The sequence below is a fragment of the Loxodonta africana genome, chromosome 11 (assembly GCF_030014295.1).
Source record: "Loxodonta africana isolate mLoxAfr1 chromosome 11, mLoxAfr1.hap2, whole genome shotgun sequence".
In the NCBI taxonomy this organism is placed as follows: Eukaryota; Metazoa; Chordata; class Mammalia; order Proboscidea; family Elephantidae; genus Loxodonta; species Loxodonta africana.
Window position 1 is genome coordinate 19,202,266 of NC_087352.1, and position 21,655 is coordinate 19,223,920.

Genomic DNA, 21,655 nt, shown 5'->3' on the forward strand with positions numbered 1-21,655 from the left:
ATTATTACTAACTTCATCTGACACAGGAGGAAACCTAGGCTGAGAGTAGTGACTTGTCTAAGGTCCTCACAAAGCCAAGAACCCAGATCCCATTCCCTTAACCACTACACTATGCTGTTACTATCTCTAATGGCCTGTTACGGATTGACATACTGAAGTCCTAACCCCTGGTGCCTGTGAACATGACTTTGTTTGGAAATAGGGTCTTTGCAGATGTAATCAAGTTGAGATGAGGTCACTAGGGTGAGTGCTAACCCAATGACTGGTGTCCTTCTAAGAAGAGACAGAGACAGAGGGACGATGGCCGTGTGAAGATGGAGGCAGAGACTGGAGTGACGTGGCACAAGCCAAGAAATACCTCGGGCTACCAGAAGCTGGAAGAAACAAGGAAGGATCCTCCCCTAGAGCCTTTGGAGAGAGAACAGCCCTGTCAACACCCTGATTTCAGACTTCGAGCCTCCAGAACTATTACAGAGTAAATTTCTATTGTTTTAAGACACACAGTTTGTGGCACTTTGTTATGGCAGCCACAGGAGACTAATACATTGCCTGATGAAGGAATCGGCCAAGACCTCATAGCTGGCAGGCATGACAGTGAGGCTTTGGAACCAGTAAGTCTGACTCCAGGTCTTGGACTCTTTATGCTACACCAGGTGTCTTGTTTGTTTTTTAATACTGTAATTTATTTTGTTGTTGTTGTTGAGAATATACACAGCAAAACATACACCAACTCAAGAGTTTCTACATGTACAATTCAGTGACATTGACTACATTCTTCCAGTCACAAAACCATTCTCACCCTCCTTTTCTGAGTTGTCCTTCCCCGTTAACAAATTCACTGCCCCTTAAGGTTGCTATCTAATCTTTGCTGTTGTCAACTGGGTCCTATATAGATAGTTCTTAAAAGAGCATAATGCTCAAGGCAAACGTTCTTTATTAGTTAAGCTAAACTATTGTTTGGTTTTGACAAGACTTCAGGGGATATTTTTGGTTTAAAGATTATCTCAGGGCAATAGTTTCAGGGGTTCACCCAGCCTCCATGGCTCTAGGAAATCTGGATTCTATGAGAATTTGAAACTCTGTTCTGCATCTCCCTTTTGATCAGGATTCTTCTATAGAATCTTTGATAAAAATGTTCAGTAATGGTAGCCGGGCACCATCCAGTTCTGGTCTCATGGCAAAGGTGGCAGTTGTTCATGGAGGCAATTAGCCACACATTCCATGTCCTCTTCTTATTCTTAACTTTCCCTCTGTTCCTCTAGGCATGCACCCCAGGTTTTGATTGTTGCTTGTGTCTCCCCAACCAGAACGGAGCTCCCACCCTCATTCCCTGCTGAGGCCTGATGCCTGGTGGCCTCAGTAAACACTTCATGGATAAAAGCCCTTCTTCTCACCCACCTCAGTCCCATTTGTCTTTCAAGACTCAGATTAAATGGGAACAAGTAGAACAAAGTTAAAGAGAATGTTGACATGTGAAAAATGTAACTAATGTCAGTGAATAATGTGTAGAAATTGTCAAATGGGAACCTAATGTGCTGTATGAACATTCACCAAAAACACAGTAAGATATTATTATTTAAAAAAAAAAAACTCAGTTTAGATGTCATCCCCTGGGAAGTCTTTTTGACCATAGGTCAAGCAAGGTGTCCCATCTGGGTTCCCAAGTGCCCAGTGCTGCTTCCATGACAATATCCATCACCCTGCAATATGGCCACCTTTACCCATGTCTGTCTCACTCTTCAATATGGAAGCTTCTCAAGGGCAGAGACTGGATGTGACTCACCTGGGTCCCCTACGTCACCCAGCACAGGGCCTGGCACACGAGATTCTTAAATGCTTGTTGACTGAATCAGAAAACAGGCCTCCAAGGAATGAGTTGACAGAGACAGATGTCAAGAGAGTCATAGTTTTATTGCAGTTTCAGGGAGGGGGGCTCAAATCTGCCCGATCTCTCTCAGCTTGGCCACCAGGTCCTCTGTGGTCTCCACCTTCAGCCCAGCTGAGCGCTGGGGGGGGTCCTCCACGCTAATCACAGAAAGCTTGGAGGTCAGGTCCACACCTAGGTCCCCGGCCTTGATCACCTCAATCTTCTTCTTCTTGGCTTTCTGCACATGGGAGGCCACGGTTCACAGAGCTGCTGAAGCCCCTGCCCCACCCACTGTCCAGAACACCTAAAGCCTCCTTCCCATGACTGCCACATCTGCAGAACCATTTCAACTGGCTGAATCCTTCTGGACCTACCCACTGTCCAGGACACATGAGGGCTCTTGGAGGGCCACACATGGTATAGACAATTTCTGTTGGCTGGGATGACCTGGGAAGCCCTCCCATTACCAAAGTCCTCCTTTAGTCAACCACCTTGGTAAGCTCCTGACTGGCTGGAATGGACCTATCCTTTTGGTGATAATGACTCAATGGACCTTTGGCTGATAGGACCCACCGAACCCTCCCTGTTGGTTGATATGACCCATAAATCCCCTATTGGTAGAGATGATTCACTGAACCCTCCCTCTCGGTTAAGATAACCTAATGATCCTTCCCTATTGGCTGAGATGATCCAATGAACCCTCCCTGTTGGCTTAGATGACACAATGAACCCTCTCTATTGGCTGAGATGACCCAATGACTCCATCTTACTAGCCATGATGATTAGTGAATTCTTCCTGCCAGCCCAGAAAACCCATGAACTCTTCCTAGTTAACCAAGAGGGCCTAACAATTCCTTCCTACCTCCTTAATGAACCAAGATGACCTAATGAATCCTTCTTATCTGGCCAAAATTAACCAATGAACTTTCCCATTGGCTGGAATGACAAGGGGGAACCCTTTCTATTGCCCAGTGAAGGCTTTCTATTGGTCGAGACAACCTTTCTATTGGCTAAATAACCAGTAATCACTTCTTGTTAGCCAAAATAGCCCCCATGAAAACCTCCTACTGGCAGAGATGACCCAGTAAGCCTTGTCAGCCAAAATGATCAAGTGACCCCCTTCCTTTGGACAAAATCTTCCCTGGGACCTCTTCTCCTCCCATCTGACCACCAGGGAAGCACTGGGTCTGCGATGCCCTCACCATCCCCAGGCCTTCAGTGCCCCCACCCTGCCAAGTACACACCATGATGTTGGGCAGCGTGGCGTAGCGGGGCTCGTTGAGCCGCAAGTCAGCAGTGACCACAGCAGGCAGCTTCAGGCGCAGGGTCTCCAGGCCCCCGTCAATCTCCCGCTCCACTTTCAACTTGTCCCCCTCCAATGTCACCTGGGAGGCGAATGTGCCCTGGGGAGGGACAGCATATGAGGAGAGTGGGCGAGATTAACTCAGGTCAGGCACAGTTGTTGTTGGGTGCCATTGAGTCAATTCCAACTCATGGTGACCCTCAGACTGTAATCTGTAAAGGAGCAGATCACTAGATCTTTCTCCCATGGAGCAGCTGGTGAGTTCCAACTGCTGACCTTCCAGTTAACAAGTAAGCGCTTAACCACTGCACCACCAGGGCTCCTTTATATCCTATTGCTGAATGCATGACCAGATGAGGGAAAGTATAAAAAGGGAGGGTCCTTTAAGGTGACCTATAGACCTCAAGTTAAAAACCAGCAAGACCAAAAGGTCAACAATTACTCTAAAGCAAAGATGAGAAGATAAGGGGCAGGGAAACTACAGCACTGGAAACAGAACAACCAGACACAGTTAAAGACAATGTAGACACACTATAAAAAATATAAGTAATGTCACTGAACAATCTGTGTAGAAATTGTCAATTGGGAACCTAATTTGCTATGTAAACTTTCATCAAAAACACAATAAAATATTATTTTAATAAAATTATTTTATTTAAATCTAAATATTTAAATAAAATTAAAATACTTTAATAATTTTTTTAAAAAAAAGATCTAGATTCCAGTTAATCATAATAGATTTAAACTACACACACACACACACAAAAACAGGGGGAAGCCACAGAAAGGGGTTTCAAAAATCTAGCAGAGGGTGTTTTCATTTTCTCTGGAAGCCAAGGCATAAATTATAAACCTTCTGGTCAGATCTCCTTCCCCTAAATGATAATTATCGTTAGCTGCCGTTGAGTCAGCACATGGTGCTGACTAGCTCATGGTGACCTCACGCACAATGGAATTGGACTGTTGTGATCCACAGGATTTTCACTGGCTGATTTTTTGGAAGTAGATTGCCAGGCCTTTCTTCCTAATCTGTCTTAATGTGGAAGTGCCAATGAAACCTGTTCAGCATCATGGCAACACCAAGCCTAGACTGACAGATGAGTGGTGGCTGTACGTGAGGTGCACTGGCTGGGAATCGAACCAGATCTCCTGTAAGGAAGGTGAGAATTCTACCACTGAACCCACTATAAATAATAATAGTGAGTATGTATTCAGTGTTGGATGAGGTTCTAAGCAATTTATACATGTTAAATCATCAAATCCTCACAACCACACTATGAGGTAAATGCTATTATCCCCATTTTACAGATGAGGAAAACTGAGGCAGAGAGAGACTGAATAACGTGACCACTGTCACCCATAGCTGGTAAACCTGAAAGCTGGAGTGTGTACACAGGTGGTCTGGCTCTGGCCTCTCACCTACCTGCCACCCCATCCCCATGAGCTCCTGTGAGACCCCTCCGCTGGGCTGACAATAGAAATTCCTGTGCTTCCCTTGTCCTCGAAACATCCTCCTCTTCTCCACTTAGGGCCTGTTATGGATTGAACTGTGTCCCCCAAAAATATGTGTTGTAACTCCTAACCCTTATACCTGTGGTTAAGAAGCCCTGATGGCTCATTAAGCTCTCGGCTGCTAACCAAAAGGCCAGCTGTTAGAATTCACCAGCTGCTCCTCGGGAGAAAGATGTGGCAGTCTGCTTCCATAAAGCTTTACAGCCTTAGAAACCCTATGGGGGCAGTTCTACTCTGTCTGACAGGGTCTCTCTGAGTGGGAAACGACTCTATGGCAAGGAGTATATCTGTGGTTATAATCCCATTTGGGAATGGGTTTTCTTTGTTATGTTAATGAGGAAGTATTAGTGTAGGGTGTGTCTTAAGTCAATCTCTTTTGATATAAAAAGAGCAGATCGAGCAACCAAGAATTCAAGCACAAGCAGAGGGGAAGAAACATGCCACATGATTGTCAAGGACCTTCCTCCAGAGCTGACAGAGAAAGCCTTCCCCTAGAGCCAGAGCCCTGAATTCAGACTTCTAGCTTCCTAAACTGTAAGAAAATAAATTTCTGTTCGTTAAAGCCACCGCTTTGTGGTATTTCTGTTACAGCAGCACTAGGTAACTAAGACAGGCCCACTATCTGTCCAAAGCCCCTTTGTCTTTGATGGACCCTGGATCATTTCCTCCCCCTGGTAACTGATGTGACCTACAGTCTCTTTGTCTAACCAGCCTGTTATTCTTCATTCACTTATTCATTTGACAAATCTTTCAGGTCTTAGTTTGAATGTCACATCATTCACAGCCTCACCCAAATGCCCCTGTGGGCCCAACTCTAGGGATACACCGTGAACATGACCGCCAAGGCCCCAGCTTTCAAACACATATTTGCTAGTGGGGGAGACAGCCAGTAACCACTGAAGCAAATGAGATAATTTCAGATAAGAAATCACATGAATAAACTAAAACACACTAATTGGAGAGCGAGATGGGGGGCAATTACAAAAGCTGGTTACACAGTGAACAATACTTTGGAGAAAAGAAAAGAGAGTAAGACAAAATCTCCAGAACTGCGCTGTCCTATATATTAGCCACTAGCCACGTGTGAAAGGAGCTCTGGTGGCACAGCGGTTAAATGCTCAGCTGCTCACTGAAGGTTGGTAGTTTGAACCCACCCAGCAGCTCTGCCAGAGAAAGACCTGGCGATCTGCTCCCGTAAAGATTACAGCCTAGAAAACCCTATGAGGCAGTTCTACTTTGTCACTTGGGGTCGTGTGGTACAGTGAATTACTTAACATGGCCCTTTTGGCCATAATCTTTGTAACTCCCACCAAATGATTGGGTGGGACTATGCAAATGAGGTGCTTATGGCCCACTAAGGGGATTGGATAGCTTCCTAATAATGTAAGTAAGGTGCATGGCACCCTTGTGGGGGTGGGATCATGTAAATAAGGTATGGAACCCTGACAAGGAGATTGGTCAGTTTTGCCATCCCACTAGGCTTAAAATGAGCCATCCCAGAGGTGGGAAGGAGGACCTCACAGCCAGCAAGAAGGAAGAGCCAGGAGTGGAGCTTGTCCTTTGGACCCGGGATCCCTGCACTGAGACCATGCAAGATCCAGGAGACAGAGAGAGAAAGCTGTTAACACCGGAAGTGGTGAAAGACTGTGAGAAGCAGTGGCAGAAAAACAGCAGCAGCAGAGGCAGGAGACAGTAGAAAACGGCACAGTGGGCTTCCCGGCCCATGGAGAAAGCTGAACGCTTTTGGGCAGGAGGCTTGCTGGCGGAGTGGGGTGCCTCCGGGCACTCATCAGCAGAGCTAAAAGAGCTTTGTTAAGACTTGCTCGAGCAGAGGCAAAGGGGCCAGAGACATGTGATTCTGGGCACAGCTGAGAAGAGGCTATCCTGATGGAAGAGCTGTATCCTGAGCATTCCTGAACCTGAATTGTAACCTGTTACTTCCCTAATAAACCCCATAATCGTGAGTATTGTCTGTGAGTTTTATGTGGCCATTGCAATAAACTACCGAACCCAGCAGAGAAGTACAGGATGCTGTGGGAGGGACGGTTGGTGTCGGAATTGGTAAAAAAGGTTGAAGGGAGGAGACATGCCTGACCTCCGACTCATAGGAATCAGCCATGGCTGTTGATCTTGATTCTCCTTCCCCCTGGTGAAGTTAGAGGAGGTCAGACGCCTCTGCTGTGCCATTTTCACAGGTCACTATGAGACAGAATCAACTCCGTAGCACCTAACAACAACAGTCAGGTGTGGGAGTCACTGGGTGGTACAAATGGTTAACATGCTCGGCTGCTAACTGAAAGATTGGAGACTGTAGTCCATCCAGAGGCCCTCAGAAGAAAGGCCTGGAGGTCTACTTCTAAAAGATTCCAGTCATTGAAAACCCTGTGGAGCACAGTCCTACTCCGACACACACAGGGTATCCATCAGTCAGAATCGGCTTGAAGGCAATTGGCTCTTAGCCAAGTGTGGTTACCAAGCACTTGAAACGTGGCCAGTGTGGCAGAGGAACTGAATTTTTAATTTTATTTAAGTTCAGATTTTAAAACTGAGACTTGAGCTATCTGATCATGACTGTGGTGATGGTTTTACGAAAGTATGCATGTTGTTAGGTGCCGTCGAGTCAGTTCCAACTCATAGCGACCTTACATATAACAGAACAAAACACTGCTTGGTCCTATGTCATCCTCACAACTGTTGCTGTGTCTGAGCCCATTGTTGCAACCAATGTGGCCATCAGCCTCATTGAGGGTCTTCCTCTTTTTTGCTGACCCTCACTTTACCAAGCATGATGTCCTTCTCCAGTATGTATACACGTGTGAAAAGCGATCAAATTGTACAGTTCAAACATATATGCAGTTATTGCACACCAGTTATACCTCAATAAAGCTATTTTTAAAAACCCTGATGCTCAGTTTGGTTACTGAAAATCTTTTAACTTTGTTTGGAACAACCCGAGTACAAATCTACTTTTTCAACCGTGAATTTAATGGCCTTTAAATTAACTCCTTCTCGTGAAAATTTAGCATCCAAATTGAGATATGCTGTAAACATAAAATACACACTGGATTTTGAAGACTTAGTACCAAAAGGAGAATGTAAATTATCACAACAATTTTTTATAGTGGATTATATGTTGGTACACCAAAAAAAAGGATTCTGACTCATAGCAGCCCCACAGGGTTTCCGAGGCAGTAAATTTCTACGGAAGAAGGCTGCCACATCTTTCTCCTGCAGAGCCACTGGTGGTCTCGAACTGCCAACCTTTCAGTTAGCAGTCGATTGCTTTAACCACTGCGCCACCAGGACTCCTTACAGTATGTAAGAATATTTTTCAATATATTAAAATGTATATTGTTAATATATTAAATATATTATTAAAATTAATTCTGCCTGTTTCTTTTTACCTTTTTAATGTGGCTATTAAAAAATTTTAAATTACACATGTGGCTTACATTATTTCTACCGGATGGTGCTAGTATAGACATGGAGTGGAGAACCTGGAATCTGGGAGGAGAGATGAGCATTTCCTACGGTGTGGGCAGGGAAGGCCTCTCTGAAGAGGTGACATTTAAGCAGAGACCTGATGGAAAGGAGCAAAAAAGCCATGAGACAATTTGGGAGAACAGTGTTCTGGGCTGAGGGAACAGCAAGTACAAACGCCTCGTGGCTGAGGAGCTAGCGAGAGGGAGCCCCTGAGGGTTCCCCTACCTCCTCCTTCCAGCTCCTTGGAGTAGCTGTCCCGCTTCACTGTCTCCTTTTAGAAGGACAGGGATAGGGCAAGCGTCCTTTTCCCCCAGAACAGGCCCCAATGAGAACATTTTATGTCCTAACCACAGTGATTGGTTCAGGGGTGGACATGTGACTCAAAGTGGACCAGTGAAGAGCCAGCCCCGGGAGCTTTGCTGGGGCGCTTGGGAAAGAGGCTATCTTTTGCCTGAAGCTGGTCTTATGTGCTCCCCACTCCAGCCTCACCTGTGGCCAGTCCAGAAATCCAGCCGTCATCTGCCCCGTCTGGTTACAGTCATCATCAATGGCCTAAGTGGGAAAAGAGAAGAGAAGGCTGTATGATGGCGCTTCTCACACATCATTCAGGCATTTGTCTAGAACACTGCTCGGCAAACTTATTCTATAACAGGCGAGACAGCAAATATTTTAGGTACTGAGGGTCATTTGGTCTCTGTCACAACTACTCAACTCTGCTGTTATAGCTGGAAGGCAGCCACAGACGATACATAGATGAATGGGCATGACTGTGTTCCAACAAAACTTATGAAAACAAGCAGTGGCTGTGGGCTACAGTTTGCTGACTCCTCTTCTGGAACAATCCCCTCACTTGGCCCTGGAGAAGAGTGGCCATTTGTCCAGCAGCACATGTGGGCACCTGGTATCATCCCCAATGCCAAGTCTCTGCCCGCTATATAAATATTGACAGAAGCTTCCCATGAGCTGGGCACTCGGGGGAGTTGGATGAACAGGATCTGGGCCAATGAAAACATTCTATTCCACCCCCAACTGCAGTGATTAGTTCAGGCATGGGCGTGTCATTAAAGTTGTACCAATGAAGAGACAACCCTAGGAGCTTTGCTGGAGCTCTTGGGAAAGAGGCTATTTTCTTCCTGCTGGGGTTGATAAGCAGGTAGAATGTGAGCCTGGAGATGCAAGAGAGCGAAGCCAACATAGGAGCAGCACCTGGGGCTCACATGTGGCCCTGAATCAAGCTATGTCTGAAGCCGGCCTTATGTGAGTTCATACATTTGCTTTTTGGCTTAAGCCAGTTTGAGCTGTGATTCTGCCACCCACAGCAGTGTCCCAGTGTCCCAGTTCACCCAGCATCTCCCTCAGCTGGAGGCCCTAGCCCCTGGAACTGCCCCTAACCACGAGGTCAAGCAGGATTTCTAAGTCTGAGACCACCAGCAAGTGCAGGGGGCTTCAATAAACTGTGCTGCCAACACCCTGACCCTGGGGAGTGGGCACGAGGCCTGGGCCCCCACAGCCCCACCCTAACCCCGTTATCAACAAGTCAATAGCAACTCATGGCAACCCTATGTGTTACAGAGTAGAACTGCCCCATAGGGTTTTCTTGGCTGTAATCTTTATGGAAGCAGACCGCAAGGCCTTTCTTCTGCAGCATTGCTGGGTGGGTTTGAACGGCCAACTTTTCGCTTAGTAGTTGAGCGCAAACCACTTGTGTCACCCAGGGACCACACAACCTCAACCAGGCCTGCCTTTTGGCCTGTTCTCTAGCTAGGCCCTCTGCCCCAGTTTGCTGATGTGTACTCTATACTCTGATTCTGTGGCTGCTTGTTATCTGCTTTCTACTGTTTAACTTTCAGAGTGTGTCCTCCACTCTGATTGACAAAACACCCAATGGCCTACCTCGGCCCGCCAGCCTCCTCCTCTTCCCTGGGGTGACCTTACTCCCTGAATTCCTCAGCTCTCCCCTCTGGGGCTCCACACAGCCGTTGACCTTCTTCCTCAGCCTCTGTCCCTAATTCCCTGCCTCTTGATCTCCCTTTCTTGCTCCCATCTGCCCGTAGCTTTGCTGTTGACCCTCCTTCACCCTCCCCGGGGTGGGGTCACGAGGTTTGCCCTCAAACAGGAAGGTGGATGAGTAGGCTGCCCCCTAGGAAGAGTTTCTCAGATCTCCTGGGGGCACCACTGTCATGGGAGGGTTCTAGTTGGGGCCTCGCCCACCTCACTCTGCTTAACCCCAAACTCCCAGCCTCCAGTCTCTCCTCTCCCTGTCCATCCCTTACAGCCCCAGAGCTGGTCCCGTCCCTCCCCTGCTCACAGCCCTCCATGGCTCCCCAGTCCAAACCAAATCCACCACTGTCGAGTTGATTCCAACTCATAGCGACCCTATAGGGCAGAGTAAAACCGTCCTGTAGGTTTCCAAGGCTGTAATCTTTACGGCAGCAGACTGCCACATCTTTCTTCTGCAGAGCCACTGGGTAGGTTTGACCTACCAACCTTTCTGCTAGCAGCTGGATGCTTAACCACTGCGTCACCAGGGCTCCTTCATTATCCCCAGAGCCCCCGAAAAGTCTCAGGTCTCTGTTCCAAGCCCAGGCCTCTCTCTTGAACCCACACCACTGTTTCTCCCAGATGTCCCTGCAGGCTGGCACACTTACTAAGTCGTAATGTCTTCCTCGGGCTCCTCTTCCTGGGTTTCCCACCTTGAAGTTATCAAGTCAAACTCCCAGCACCCTCTTCCCTCCCCTGCACTCCCTCCAACCTCCCGGGGCTCAAGCCCCTCCCTCTGCCATATCTATCTCTCTGCTCTATCCCTACCTCTCTGTCCCCACAGCCCTGGCTCCCCTTTTCCTAGTTCACATGGGCCATCGCCCCAGCCTCCTCCAGTCTCGCCCAGTAGACCCTCGATGGGCTCTTTCTGATACTCGGAGCTGACCGTGTCCTCCCCGTTCAAACAGAAAATGCCAAGCTGTCAGCCTGGATTCTGAACGCCCTTCAGGGTTACCTCCGGCCCCACCACCTCCTAAGCAGAGATGTTGGCGAGGGGCTGTGTAGTGGGGGCTGGGCACACCTACCTGCTTGCCCAGTAGCACCAGGTTCACCTTCTCCTTCTCTGCCAGCTTGGCCAGGACCCGGGCCACCTGCAGGGGACCCAGGCGATCAGCCTCTGAAGCCGGTACCTCCACGTGGATGCCTCGGTCTGCGCCCATGGCCAGGGCAGTGCGGATGGTCTCCTACAAGGGAAGAAGGGGCTCAGTTCAGCTTCTATGCCCAGGGGAACCCAGGAGTCTAGACCTCAGCCCCCTCCTCTCTCATACCTATCAGTCCTGGCCCCCAGCTCCTCCCCCTCAGACCATGGAGTCCCAGCCCTCTTCCTACCTCAGACCCAGAAGCCTAGGCCCCCAGCCCTCTACTCCATCAGACCCAGGAGTCCAGGACCCCAGCCTCTCCTCCCTCAGACCCCCAAATCCAGGCCCCCAGCCCCGCCCCAGGCCCCCCACCCCAGCACCTGGCACTGAGTGGGCCCGCAGCTGACAGCAATGACCTCCTTCAATAGCTTCTTCTCCTTGAGCCGCACGGCCTCCTCCACAGCGATCTCACAGAAGGGGTTCATGGCGTGCTTCACTCCATCTGTGACCACGCCTGTCTTGTCTGGCTTCACCCGGATCTGTGCAGTAGCCAGGAGGGGAGGGAGTTAGGTCAGGGGGCATAGCACCTGGCCCACGGAGCTCTGGGGCCCATGCCCACCAAACCCCTCATGGACAGGGTCGGGGGCGGCCCAGAAAGGTGCAGAGCCTGTCCAGGTCACAAAGTTCCAGGGCCAGAGTTGGGTTAGAATTCGCAGGCAGGGGGTGGGCGACCCTTTCATTCTCTCATTTCACACAGTTGCTGAGCACAGGGACATTTCACATTCTCGCCCCTACTCTGTCGCTGCTCCTCCAGCCTGAAAGAGCGTTTTTCACATTTTTGTTTACCATAACCCACAGTGAGAAATACATTTAAAAATATATATTTTACTGTGGTTTAGGTGAAAGTTTACACAGCAAATTAGTTTCCCCTTCCACAAACAGCACACAAAGTGTTCCATGACATTGGTTGCAATCCCCACACCATGTCAGCATTTTCCCCGTTTCCATCTTGGGTTCCCCATTTTCTTTTCTCTGGTTTTCCTACCCCTTCCTGCCTTCTAATGTTTACCTTTGGGCAAATGTTGCCCTTTCGGTCTTGTGCAATTGTTTGTTCTACAGAGCCCATCCTTTTTGGGTGTTATTGTTTATTTTACAGGCCTGTCAACTGCTCGACTGGAAGATGGTTTCCGGGAGTGGCTGGGAGTGACTTAGGGCCAGAGTCTCAGGGGTTCCTCCAGTCTCTAGCGAGAAATCCATTTTATGATATCCCTAAGTGTATTACAGATGTTGGTAGCTGGCTGTCATTGAGTCACCTCTGACTCATGGCAACCTTGCATAACAGAATGAAATATTGCCTGGTCCTGCTCCATCTCCATGATCCTTGGTTATGTTTGAGTCCACCGTTGCAGCCATTGGGCCAATCCATCTCATTGATGGTTTCCCTCCCCTTCGCTAGCTCTCTGCTTTTTCTGATCCGGAATTGTAACCCGTTACTTTCCTAATAAAACCCATAATTGTGAGTATGAACTGTGAGTTCTGTGTGGCCGATGCAACAAATTATCAAATGCAGCAGAGAAGTAGAGTGCTGAAGGAGGGACAGCTGGTGTCAGAACTGGTAAAAAGATTGGAAGGTGGAGGTGTGTCTGACCTCAGCCTCATAGGAATCGGCTTTGGGCTGATGTTCATCTTGATTCTCCTCCCGCTTAGTGAAGTTAGAGGTCTGACACCCCTACACCATTTTTACAACCGAAATGCCCATCAACAGAGGAATGGATAAACAAAATGTGGTTTATACACACAATGAAATATTACTCAGCCATAAAGAGAAATGAAGTCTTGATGTATGCCACAACATGGATGAACCTTGAAAACATCATGCTGAGTGAAATTAGTCAGTCACAAAAGGACAAATACTGTATGATCTCACTTATATGAAATAACCAAATACAGTAAAACCTGCGAAAGCCAGAACTGGTGTAAGGATGAAACCTGTCGGAGAAAGAAAACTCAAATATTTTCCACTAAAATGAAAGAAAAATGGTAAGGCTGCACCATTTCCAGGGTGGAGAACTTGCAAGACCCAGAAAAATAAGGCAGTCCTGTCAAGTTCCAGCTCTCACGGTTTCACTGTATATAGAAACCAAAGATTATTATTGGTTCCTAGGGGGAGAGGAGCCCTGGTGGTACAACTGTTAAGGACTAAGCTGCTAACCAAAAGGCAGGCGGTTTAAACGCACCAACTACTCCTTGGGAGAAAAGACCTGGTGATCTGCTCCAGTAAAGATTAAACCAAAAACCAAACCTGTTGCTGTCGAGTCAATTCTGATTCATAGCAACCGTATAGGACAGAGTAGAACTTCCCGTAGAGTTTCCAAGGCTGTAATCTTTATGAAAGCAAACTGCCATATTTTTCTCCCATTGAGTGGCTGGTGGGTTCAAACCGCCTACCTTTCAGTTAGCAGCTGTGTACTTAACCACTTATAGCCTAGTAAATTCTATGGGCAGCTCTACTCTGTCCCATAGCATTGCCATGAGTGGAGAGGTCATACCACACCACCAACATCAGGGGTGGGAGGGAGGGGGAGGGAGAGTTTTAGCTTTGGGAGAGCAAGAATGTTGCACAGCCTGAAGAATGTAACCCATGTCATTGAATTATACGTGTATGCTGCTGAATTGGTATTGTTGTGTATATTTTCACCCCAATTAAAAAAAAAAAAAGAGTTATGTGTTAGAACCTGGCCCCGTCCATTCACTTGCCAAACACTTATTAAGCAGCATGGGGAAGAAAACACAAAAGCCCTCCCTTGTGTGTCCCGTTGAGACAGGAAAGCTGTCCCATCAGTCAAATGCCTTTGCATGCAGGGTGAATCAGGGAAGGGCTCTGAGCCTGCACGCTCCTGCATGCCACCTCCCAAGGAGAAAAGGAGAACTCCCTCTGGGTCCAAGGAACTGTGCCAGCTCGTCTTCTCAGTGAAAGATGTTTAAGCTTGAGCTGATTTCCAGTTTGAAACACTGTTTCGTTAAATTACGTAAATCAGGAAATAATGGTTGGCATGAAAAATCAGCCACAGGTTTTTTTTTTTTTTTAAATAATGATGTTTTATACAATTTAGGTAGATGACTCAGCATTAAGCTTTCACGCTTTCTCTTACACGTTCAATGTACTAACACTCAACAAAACCGCCACGGCTTTATAGGCAATGTTCTAAGGACTTTAGATGTAGTAATGCATTAAACTCACTAGGTAATTCATTAGGAGCCCTGGTGTCACAACAGTTCAGCACTTGCCTGGCACCCAAAAGGCTGGCGGTTAGGAACCCCCCCCCGGGCTCCACGGGAGAAAGTCCTGGCAATCTGCTCCCGTAAATATGCCAAAAAAAAAAAAAACGTCGCCTAGAAGTGGATTCCGACCCTATAGGACAGAGTAGAACTGCCCCATAGGGTTTCCAAGGCTGTAATCTTTATGGAAGCTGACTGCCACATCCTGTGGAGCAGCTGGTGGGTTCGGTTAGCAGCCGAGAGCTTAACCACTGTGCCACCAAGGCTCCCTTCATAAAGATTAAAAAAAAAAAAAAAAAGATTACAGCCCAGAAAATCCTATAGGGCAGTTCTACTGTCACACAGGGTCACCATGAGTCAGACTAGATGGCATCTAACAACAACTCATTTAACAGTCACAGCAAGCTAGGAAGGCAGTACTCCTGTGATCATGGTCATTTCACAGATGGGGCAAGTGAGGCACAGAGAGGGCAAGTGCCTCACCCAAGGTCACACAGCAAAGAAGTGGCAGGGTTGGGAGTCTAATCCCAGGCTGCTCAGGCTCACTCCATCCTGAGAACCACGAGGCTCTATAACATGCTGAGTTTACCCTCGGAGTTAACAAGTCAGTCCTTTTGTCTGTTGCCCACCACACTGCAGCGATGGAGTCCTGGAGGCACAAACGGTTAAGCACTGGGCTGCTAATCAAAAGGTTGGCAGTTGGAACCCACCCAGTAGCTCCATGGGAAAAAGATCTGGTGATCTGCTTCTGTAAAGATTGCAGCCGAGCCTTGAGCACTGTGCTCTTGTAAAGAATTATCTATCTGTGTGGGATGGAACTGACAACAGCAACTGGAAAGGATAGACAGGAAACTTAACGGACAGTGAGTTAATGTTAGTGGGGTAGGGACAATTCAGAAAAGGAGGGCTGGAGAATTGTTGCACAACTTGAAGACTAATCAATGTCCGTAATCAGCGTCACTGAATTGTACGTGTAGAAACTGTTGAATCGTTGTACGTTCTGCTGTATATATTTTCAACAACAGCAACAAAAAAAGAAATCATTTTAAAAAAAAACCTTATGGGGCAGTTCTACTGTGTCACATGGAGTCACTATGAGTCAGAATCAACTCCATAGCACCTGTTAGGAGCTCTGGTGGCACAATGCTTAAGTGCTCAGCTGCTAACCAAAAGGTTGGCAGTTTGAACCTACCCAGTGACTCCACAGGAGAAAGACCTGATGATCTGCTTCTGTAAAGATTACAGCCAAGAAAACACTAAGGGGCAGCTCTGTTGTCACATGAAGTTGCTATGAGTGGGAACTGACTTGACGACATCTAACAAAAACAACACACTCCAGGGGGGTTTTCATAAAATGATTTCTCACAGCTCTTCCTGAACCCTTGTCACAGCTCAAGGCTTTCTGGTTTGGTTCCATCCTCTGGTCTTTTCTACCCAGTGAGACGCTGGACAAGTGCTCAGGGCACATGAATAAGCAGGACAGACGAGGCCAGAGGAGGAGACAGCGACCTTCAAGCAATCCCAGCAATGGCTTGCGAACACCAAGGAGGGAGATGAGGCTCAGGGTATGGGCGAGGCTGAACAATGGCCCCCAAAGGTGTCCACATCCTAATCCCCAGAACCTGTGACTATGTCACCTCACATGGCAAAAGAGACTTTCGAGATGTGACAAAGTTAAGGATCTTGAGTTGGGGAGATTATTCTGGATTACTGAGTGATCCCAACATGATCACAAGGGTCCCCATAAGGGAAGAGGAAGGCAGGAGGGTCATGGTCAGACAGATGGCGATGTGACAATGGAAGCTGCGGGACGGAGAGAAAGAGACTTGAAGATGCTACACTGCTGCCCTGAGATACTCTTCAAACCTTGAACCCCTGAGGTCACCTTGTAGCTAAATAACGAACTGGCTCAAATAATAAAGAATATCGCCTGTAAGTACTCTTCCTTTAAAAAATCACCTATATGAGACCAAACGGTCCACAATTACTTTAAAACAAAGATAAGAATGGACGGGGGCAAGGAAACTAGATGAATGGAAATGGAATGACCAGTAAGGAAATACGGAGAATGTTCATGCATTGTGAAGAATGTAACCAACGTCACTGAACAAATTGTGTAGAAACTGGTGAATGGGAAGCTAAACTGCTGTGAAAACCTTCACCGAAAACAATAAAATGTTATTAAAAAAAAGATGCTACACTTCTGGCCCTTAAGATGGATGAAGGGGCTGCTAACCAAAGAATGTGAGCAGCCTGTAGAAGCTAAAAAAGGCCAGGAAATGAATTATCTCCTGAAGCCTCCAGGAAGAACCAGCCCCGCCAACCCCATGACTTTAGCCCAGTGAGACTGACTATGGAGTTCCAGAACTAACAAGAGAATAAAGCTGTGTCTTTTTAAGCCACCAAGTTTGTGGGGACTTGTTACAGCAGCAACAGGAAACCAATACAGACTGGTTATGTAACTACCCCAAGGTCACACAGCAGAGGTGGTAAAGGCAGGATTTGAACGTAGGCAGCTGGTCTCCAGAGTCACTACTCTAAACCATTCCAGTAGGGTACCCACTGTCTAAGGAGCCCTGGTGGTACAATGGTTAAGTGCTCAGCTGCTAACCAAAAGTATGGAGGCTCGAACCTACTACCTGCTCCGAGAGAAAAGACCTGGAGACCTGTAAAGATTACAGCCTAGGAAACACTATGGGGGCAGTTCTACTCTTTCACATGGGATCATTATGAGTCGGAATTGACTCAAGGGCACCCAAAAACAACAACTCACTGTCTACGACAGTAGTGAACGCAGCAGACAAGCTCCCTGCACCCCCAGAGCTCGAGTTCTGGAAGGAGAGACAGAAACTAAAACAATAAGTAAGCAAATCACACAGTGCATCACAAGATCAGAAGACTGTGGTGAAAATAAAGCGAAGAGGGGGACGGGGCCTCAGAGACTGTGATTTGCAGTAGGCGACAAGGAAGACCTCACAGAGAAGGTGATGTCTGAGCAAAGACTGGAAGGAGGTGAGGGAGACCAGGGCCTCCCCACAAGGTGCTGCCATTTGAGGAGGGGGCAGCTGGGTAAACAGGATCCCAATCCAGTGTGGGGAGGTCCATAGAGGCAAACCAGGGGGTTTCCAAAGCCCCATGCCTGCCTGATAGTCAGCGGGCTTCCTGGAGGAGGGGACTCACTAGAAATCAATACACTTTGATAAGGGGAGAATTAGGAACGGGGCATGGGCATGGAGCAGGGAAGGGAGCCCAGGTAGAAGACACGGCTAGGCAAAGGTTCAAGGCGAAAAACCGCCTGCAACCAAAATGTCTATCAAAGGATGAATGGCTAAGCAAAATGTGTTTTATACACACCATGGAATACTACTCAGCCATAAAGAGAAATGAAGTCCTGGTACGTGCCACAACATTGGGGAACCTTGAAAACATCATGTTGAGTGAAATAAATTAGCTGCAAAAGGACAAATACTGTCTGATCTCACTTACACAAAATAAGCAAATATATAGAAACCAAAGATTATAAAGGAGCCCTGGTGGCACAATGGTTAAGCACTTAGCTGCTAACCGAGAGATTAGCAGTTTGAACCCACCTTCCGCGGAGAAGACCTGAGGATCACCTTCTGTAAGGATCACAGCCTAGGAAACCCTGTGGGGCAGTTCTACTCTGTCCTCTAGGGTCGCTGTGAGTCAGAATTGACTCGACAGCACACAACAACAATGATTACTAATGGTTACCAGAGGTGGGAGGAAAGGAAAAGAGGAGAGTTTGGCGGGGGGAGGGGCAGGCGTTAAGTTTATGTTAATAATGGTGGAATATTTTGGAAAAGGATACCAAAATGGTGGCACAACATGAAAAATGTACTCAATGTCCCTGGATTGTAAATGTGGAGGTTGTTGTGCTAGCAAATGTTTTGAAGTATATATTTCCACCATAATAATCATAATTAAAAAAAAAAGAAACAGGCTGGTCTGTCAGGAAAGGAAGCAGGTTGGTGTTCTGGAAGCACAGAGGGTGAAAGAGGGACAAAGGGGACTGACTGAGAAGGGGCGGAGGCAGGACCACAAAGGGTCTCAAACACCAGGCTGAGGGGTTGGGACTTTGTCCTGAGGGTACCAGGGAGCCATGGCAGTGCTGTGAGAAGGGGAGGGGGTAGGGTCAGCTCTGGGCATAGAAGACCCCTGAGGCTGGTAGGGAATGGATTGGACATGAGAGACTGGAGGCCAGTGAGGTGGCTGGGGTGAGGGTTCAAGTGAGAGAGGAGGAGGCCTGAGCTGCTGGGGCCATGAGGAAAGAGAAGTGAGATGCAGAGGCCAGGAGGGATGGGGCAGAGGATTGAGAAGAAGGTATGTGTTTGTACCCAGGACCTGACCCGGTTAGTAGCTGGCAGTGCTTGAATCATTTATTTGTTCAGAAAAGGCCATTCACAGGCACATTCAGGGTAAAAGACAGGATCTAGGAGCAGGAGCCCGGGGACACTGTAGAGGGGCACGCAGCACCAACACTTGGGAAAGGGCAGGAGCGGATCCAATGGTGCCTTCACACTTCCTCTTTGCTCTCTCCTTGAACACACAGGAGGCACCCACATGCCAGGCCCTGTGCTGGGCTATGCTGGGACCCAGAGTGGAGTCAAATCCGGCCTGCCCTCAGTCTCATGAAGGAGATGGATACAACCACAGACATCTCAGCCCAGGGAGAGCGCAGCTTCCACACGGGCAAAGGGAGGCACAAGGGGCTCTGGGGGCCCAAAGGAGGGACTCCAAGGAACAAAAAGGTAGGAGGAAACCAGGACAATCGGGTCCCAGCAGCCCAAGAGGAGGGTGTCTCTAAAAGCCTGGAGACAGCAATCCTGTCCAATGCTGCCAGAGATGTCATTAGGCCAAGGGGCAGCAGGGTGCAGATGTGAAAAGCATAGGCCCTAGAGCCAGACTTGCCTGGATTTAAATCCTGACTGCCTTAGCCCGGGTATCTGGCAAGTAACAGAGTCTCCCTAGCCTCAGTTCTCTCACCTGTATAATGGGATTAATAATATCCAGACGGAGTTCCTGAGTGGCGCAAATGGTTAATACACGTGGCTAACAGAAAGGATGGAGGTTAGAGTCTGCCCAGAGGCACCTCAGAAGAAAGGCCTGGCAATCTACTTCAGAAAATCGGCCACTGAAAACCCTACAGAGCACAGGTCTACTCTGACACACTTGCGGTTGCTAGGAGTCAGAGTTGACTTGACGGCAATGTTTTTGTTTGTTTGTTTGTCATATTGAGAAGTTAATCTCTACAGAGGACTGAGAACACTGCCTGGCACACAGTACCAAAACTAAACCTGTTGCCATCGGTCGGTTTCTACTCGTGGTGACCCCACGTGTTACAGAGCAGAACTGCTCCAGAAGGTTGAGGGTGGAATCTTTACAGAAGCAGGTGATCAGGCCTTTCTTCTGGAGCACCACTGGGTGAGTTCGAAGTGCCAACCTTTAGGCCAACGGTTGACTGCAAACCATTTGTGACACCCAGGTACCTAGTAAGGACCCTCTAAACATTAGCTGCTATGAGCACTGAAGGTTTCAGGCCTAGGTCTGTCTCCTGTCCCCTCCTTCCCAGCCCACTCCTCACATAAGTAGGGACAATATCAGCATCAACTTCGTGGCCACAGTCTTACCCATTCTGAGGCCTTGAAGATGCAGGCCCTGTGCTGAGAGAAGCTGAGGGCATGGAGGTGAGCTCCCCGTCTGATGGCGTAGAGACACAGACAAACAGTCACCGCTTTCAACCTGCTTTAGGTCAAGTATTGAGAGAAACTAGCGTGAGGGACTGTGTCTGATTCACCTCTGTCCACACACGCTTCCCTCTGGGGACAAGCCAGGTCTTCAGAGATGCTGCCCCCTATCCCTTCCATGAAGAAATTAAAAGGACATTGTGGTTCAGTGATAGCATTCTCGTCTTCCATGCAGGAGATCCGCGTTCGATTCCCAGCCAATGCACCTCAAGCGCAGCCACCACCCATCTGTCAGTGAAACTTGTATGTTGCTACGATGCTGAACAGGTTTCAGCGGAGTTTCCGGAGGAAGACAGGGTAGGAAGAAAGATCTAGTGATCTACTTCCAAAAATCAACCATTGAAAATCTGATGGATCACAACAGTCCAATCTCACCGTACATAGGGTCTCCATGAGTCAGGGGCTGACTCAATAGCAGCTAACAACAACCAGCTCGGTCAGGTTGGCTGCAACTTCCTTGAATTGAATTTTCATCTCTAAAAAACACTTTTTTTTCCTCTCTCTTTCTAGCTCAAGCCTTCTCACTCACCCTGTGGCTGCGTCGGGTAAAGATACCCTCTGGATTCTCACAGGGCCCTGTATGACCTCCATTAGAGAGCACTTTGGGGACCGAAATAGTAAATTTTGTAGGGAATGCAGCCTAGTGGGTTAATGCTTGGCTTGTGTGCAAAGCACGAGTTGGGGTGAGGAGTCAGAGTGAACTGGATTGGAATCTGGCCTGTACTTGTCCCTAGGTAAGTGACCTCTCTGTGCCTCAGTTTCTCCTTGTTAAATATGGACGATGACTCCCCACCAGACAATATGGAAGGCAACTTGCCCTGTATACAGTTATAAATCGTTGGAGAACTGGGGAAACCGGGGGATAGGGGGAGGAAGGGGGAAACGGGGTCATGATCTCAGAGAGGCCCGGGTCTGCGTGAAGAGGGATCGATGTCAGAACCTCACAGTCCTTGACCTTTGCCCCCAGATAAGACTGACGTGTGGGGGAAGAGCGGCAGAGGTCAAAGGTTACGAGAAGACCCCGAGAGAGTGTGCAATCGCGATCCCAGACGCACACGGCGGCGGGGCTCAGGGAGGTGGGAGGGGGGCCCGGTCACCTTCACGGCGAAGTCGATGACCCTCTTGACACCCACGAGCGCGCGCAGCTCCGCCATCTTCCAGTATCACCGCCGCTGGCTGGAACAGTTCGAAACCTCAGTCAAAGCTCCGAAGCCCCGGCCCCGTCCCATTCTACGCTTGCGCACCGCTTCGCCAGCCAATCAACTGCCGTGGGGCCCTCCACCCCCCACTGAGGACCAATCAGAAGGCTAGAAGAGGAGGGCGT

The 21,655-nt window shown here is 48.2% G+C and overlaps 1 protein-coding gene across 1 annotated transcript; it reads right to left on the reverse strand.

Annotated features, from left to right (window-relative positions):
• Positions 1 to 1,892: 1,892 nt before the first annotated feature.
• On the reverse strand, positions 1,893 to 21,559 carry ETFB (electron transfer flavoprotein subunit beta). The gene is made up of 6 exons (XM_003406845.4): positions 21,429 to 21,559; positions 11,665 to 11,823; positions 11,231 to 11,389; positions 8,655 to 8,717; positions 3,112 to 3,270; positions 1,893 to 2,105 (listed from the first exon to the last, which is right to left on the reverse strand). Exons 1-6 carry the CDS (start codon positions 21,483 to 21,485, stop codon positions 1,935 to 1,937), a joined length of 768 nt encoding a protein of 255 aa, XP_003406893.1. The 5' UTR covers positions 21,486 to 21,559; the 3' UTR covers positions 1,893 to 1,934.
• Between the last annotated feature and the right edge of the window lie 96 nt (positions 21,560 to 21,655).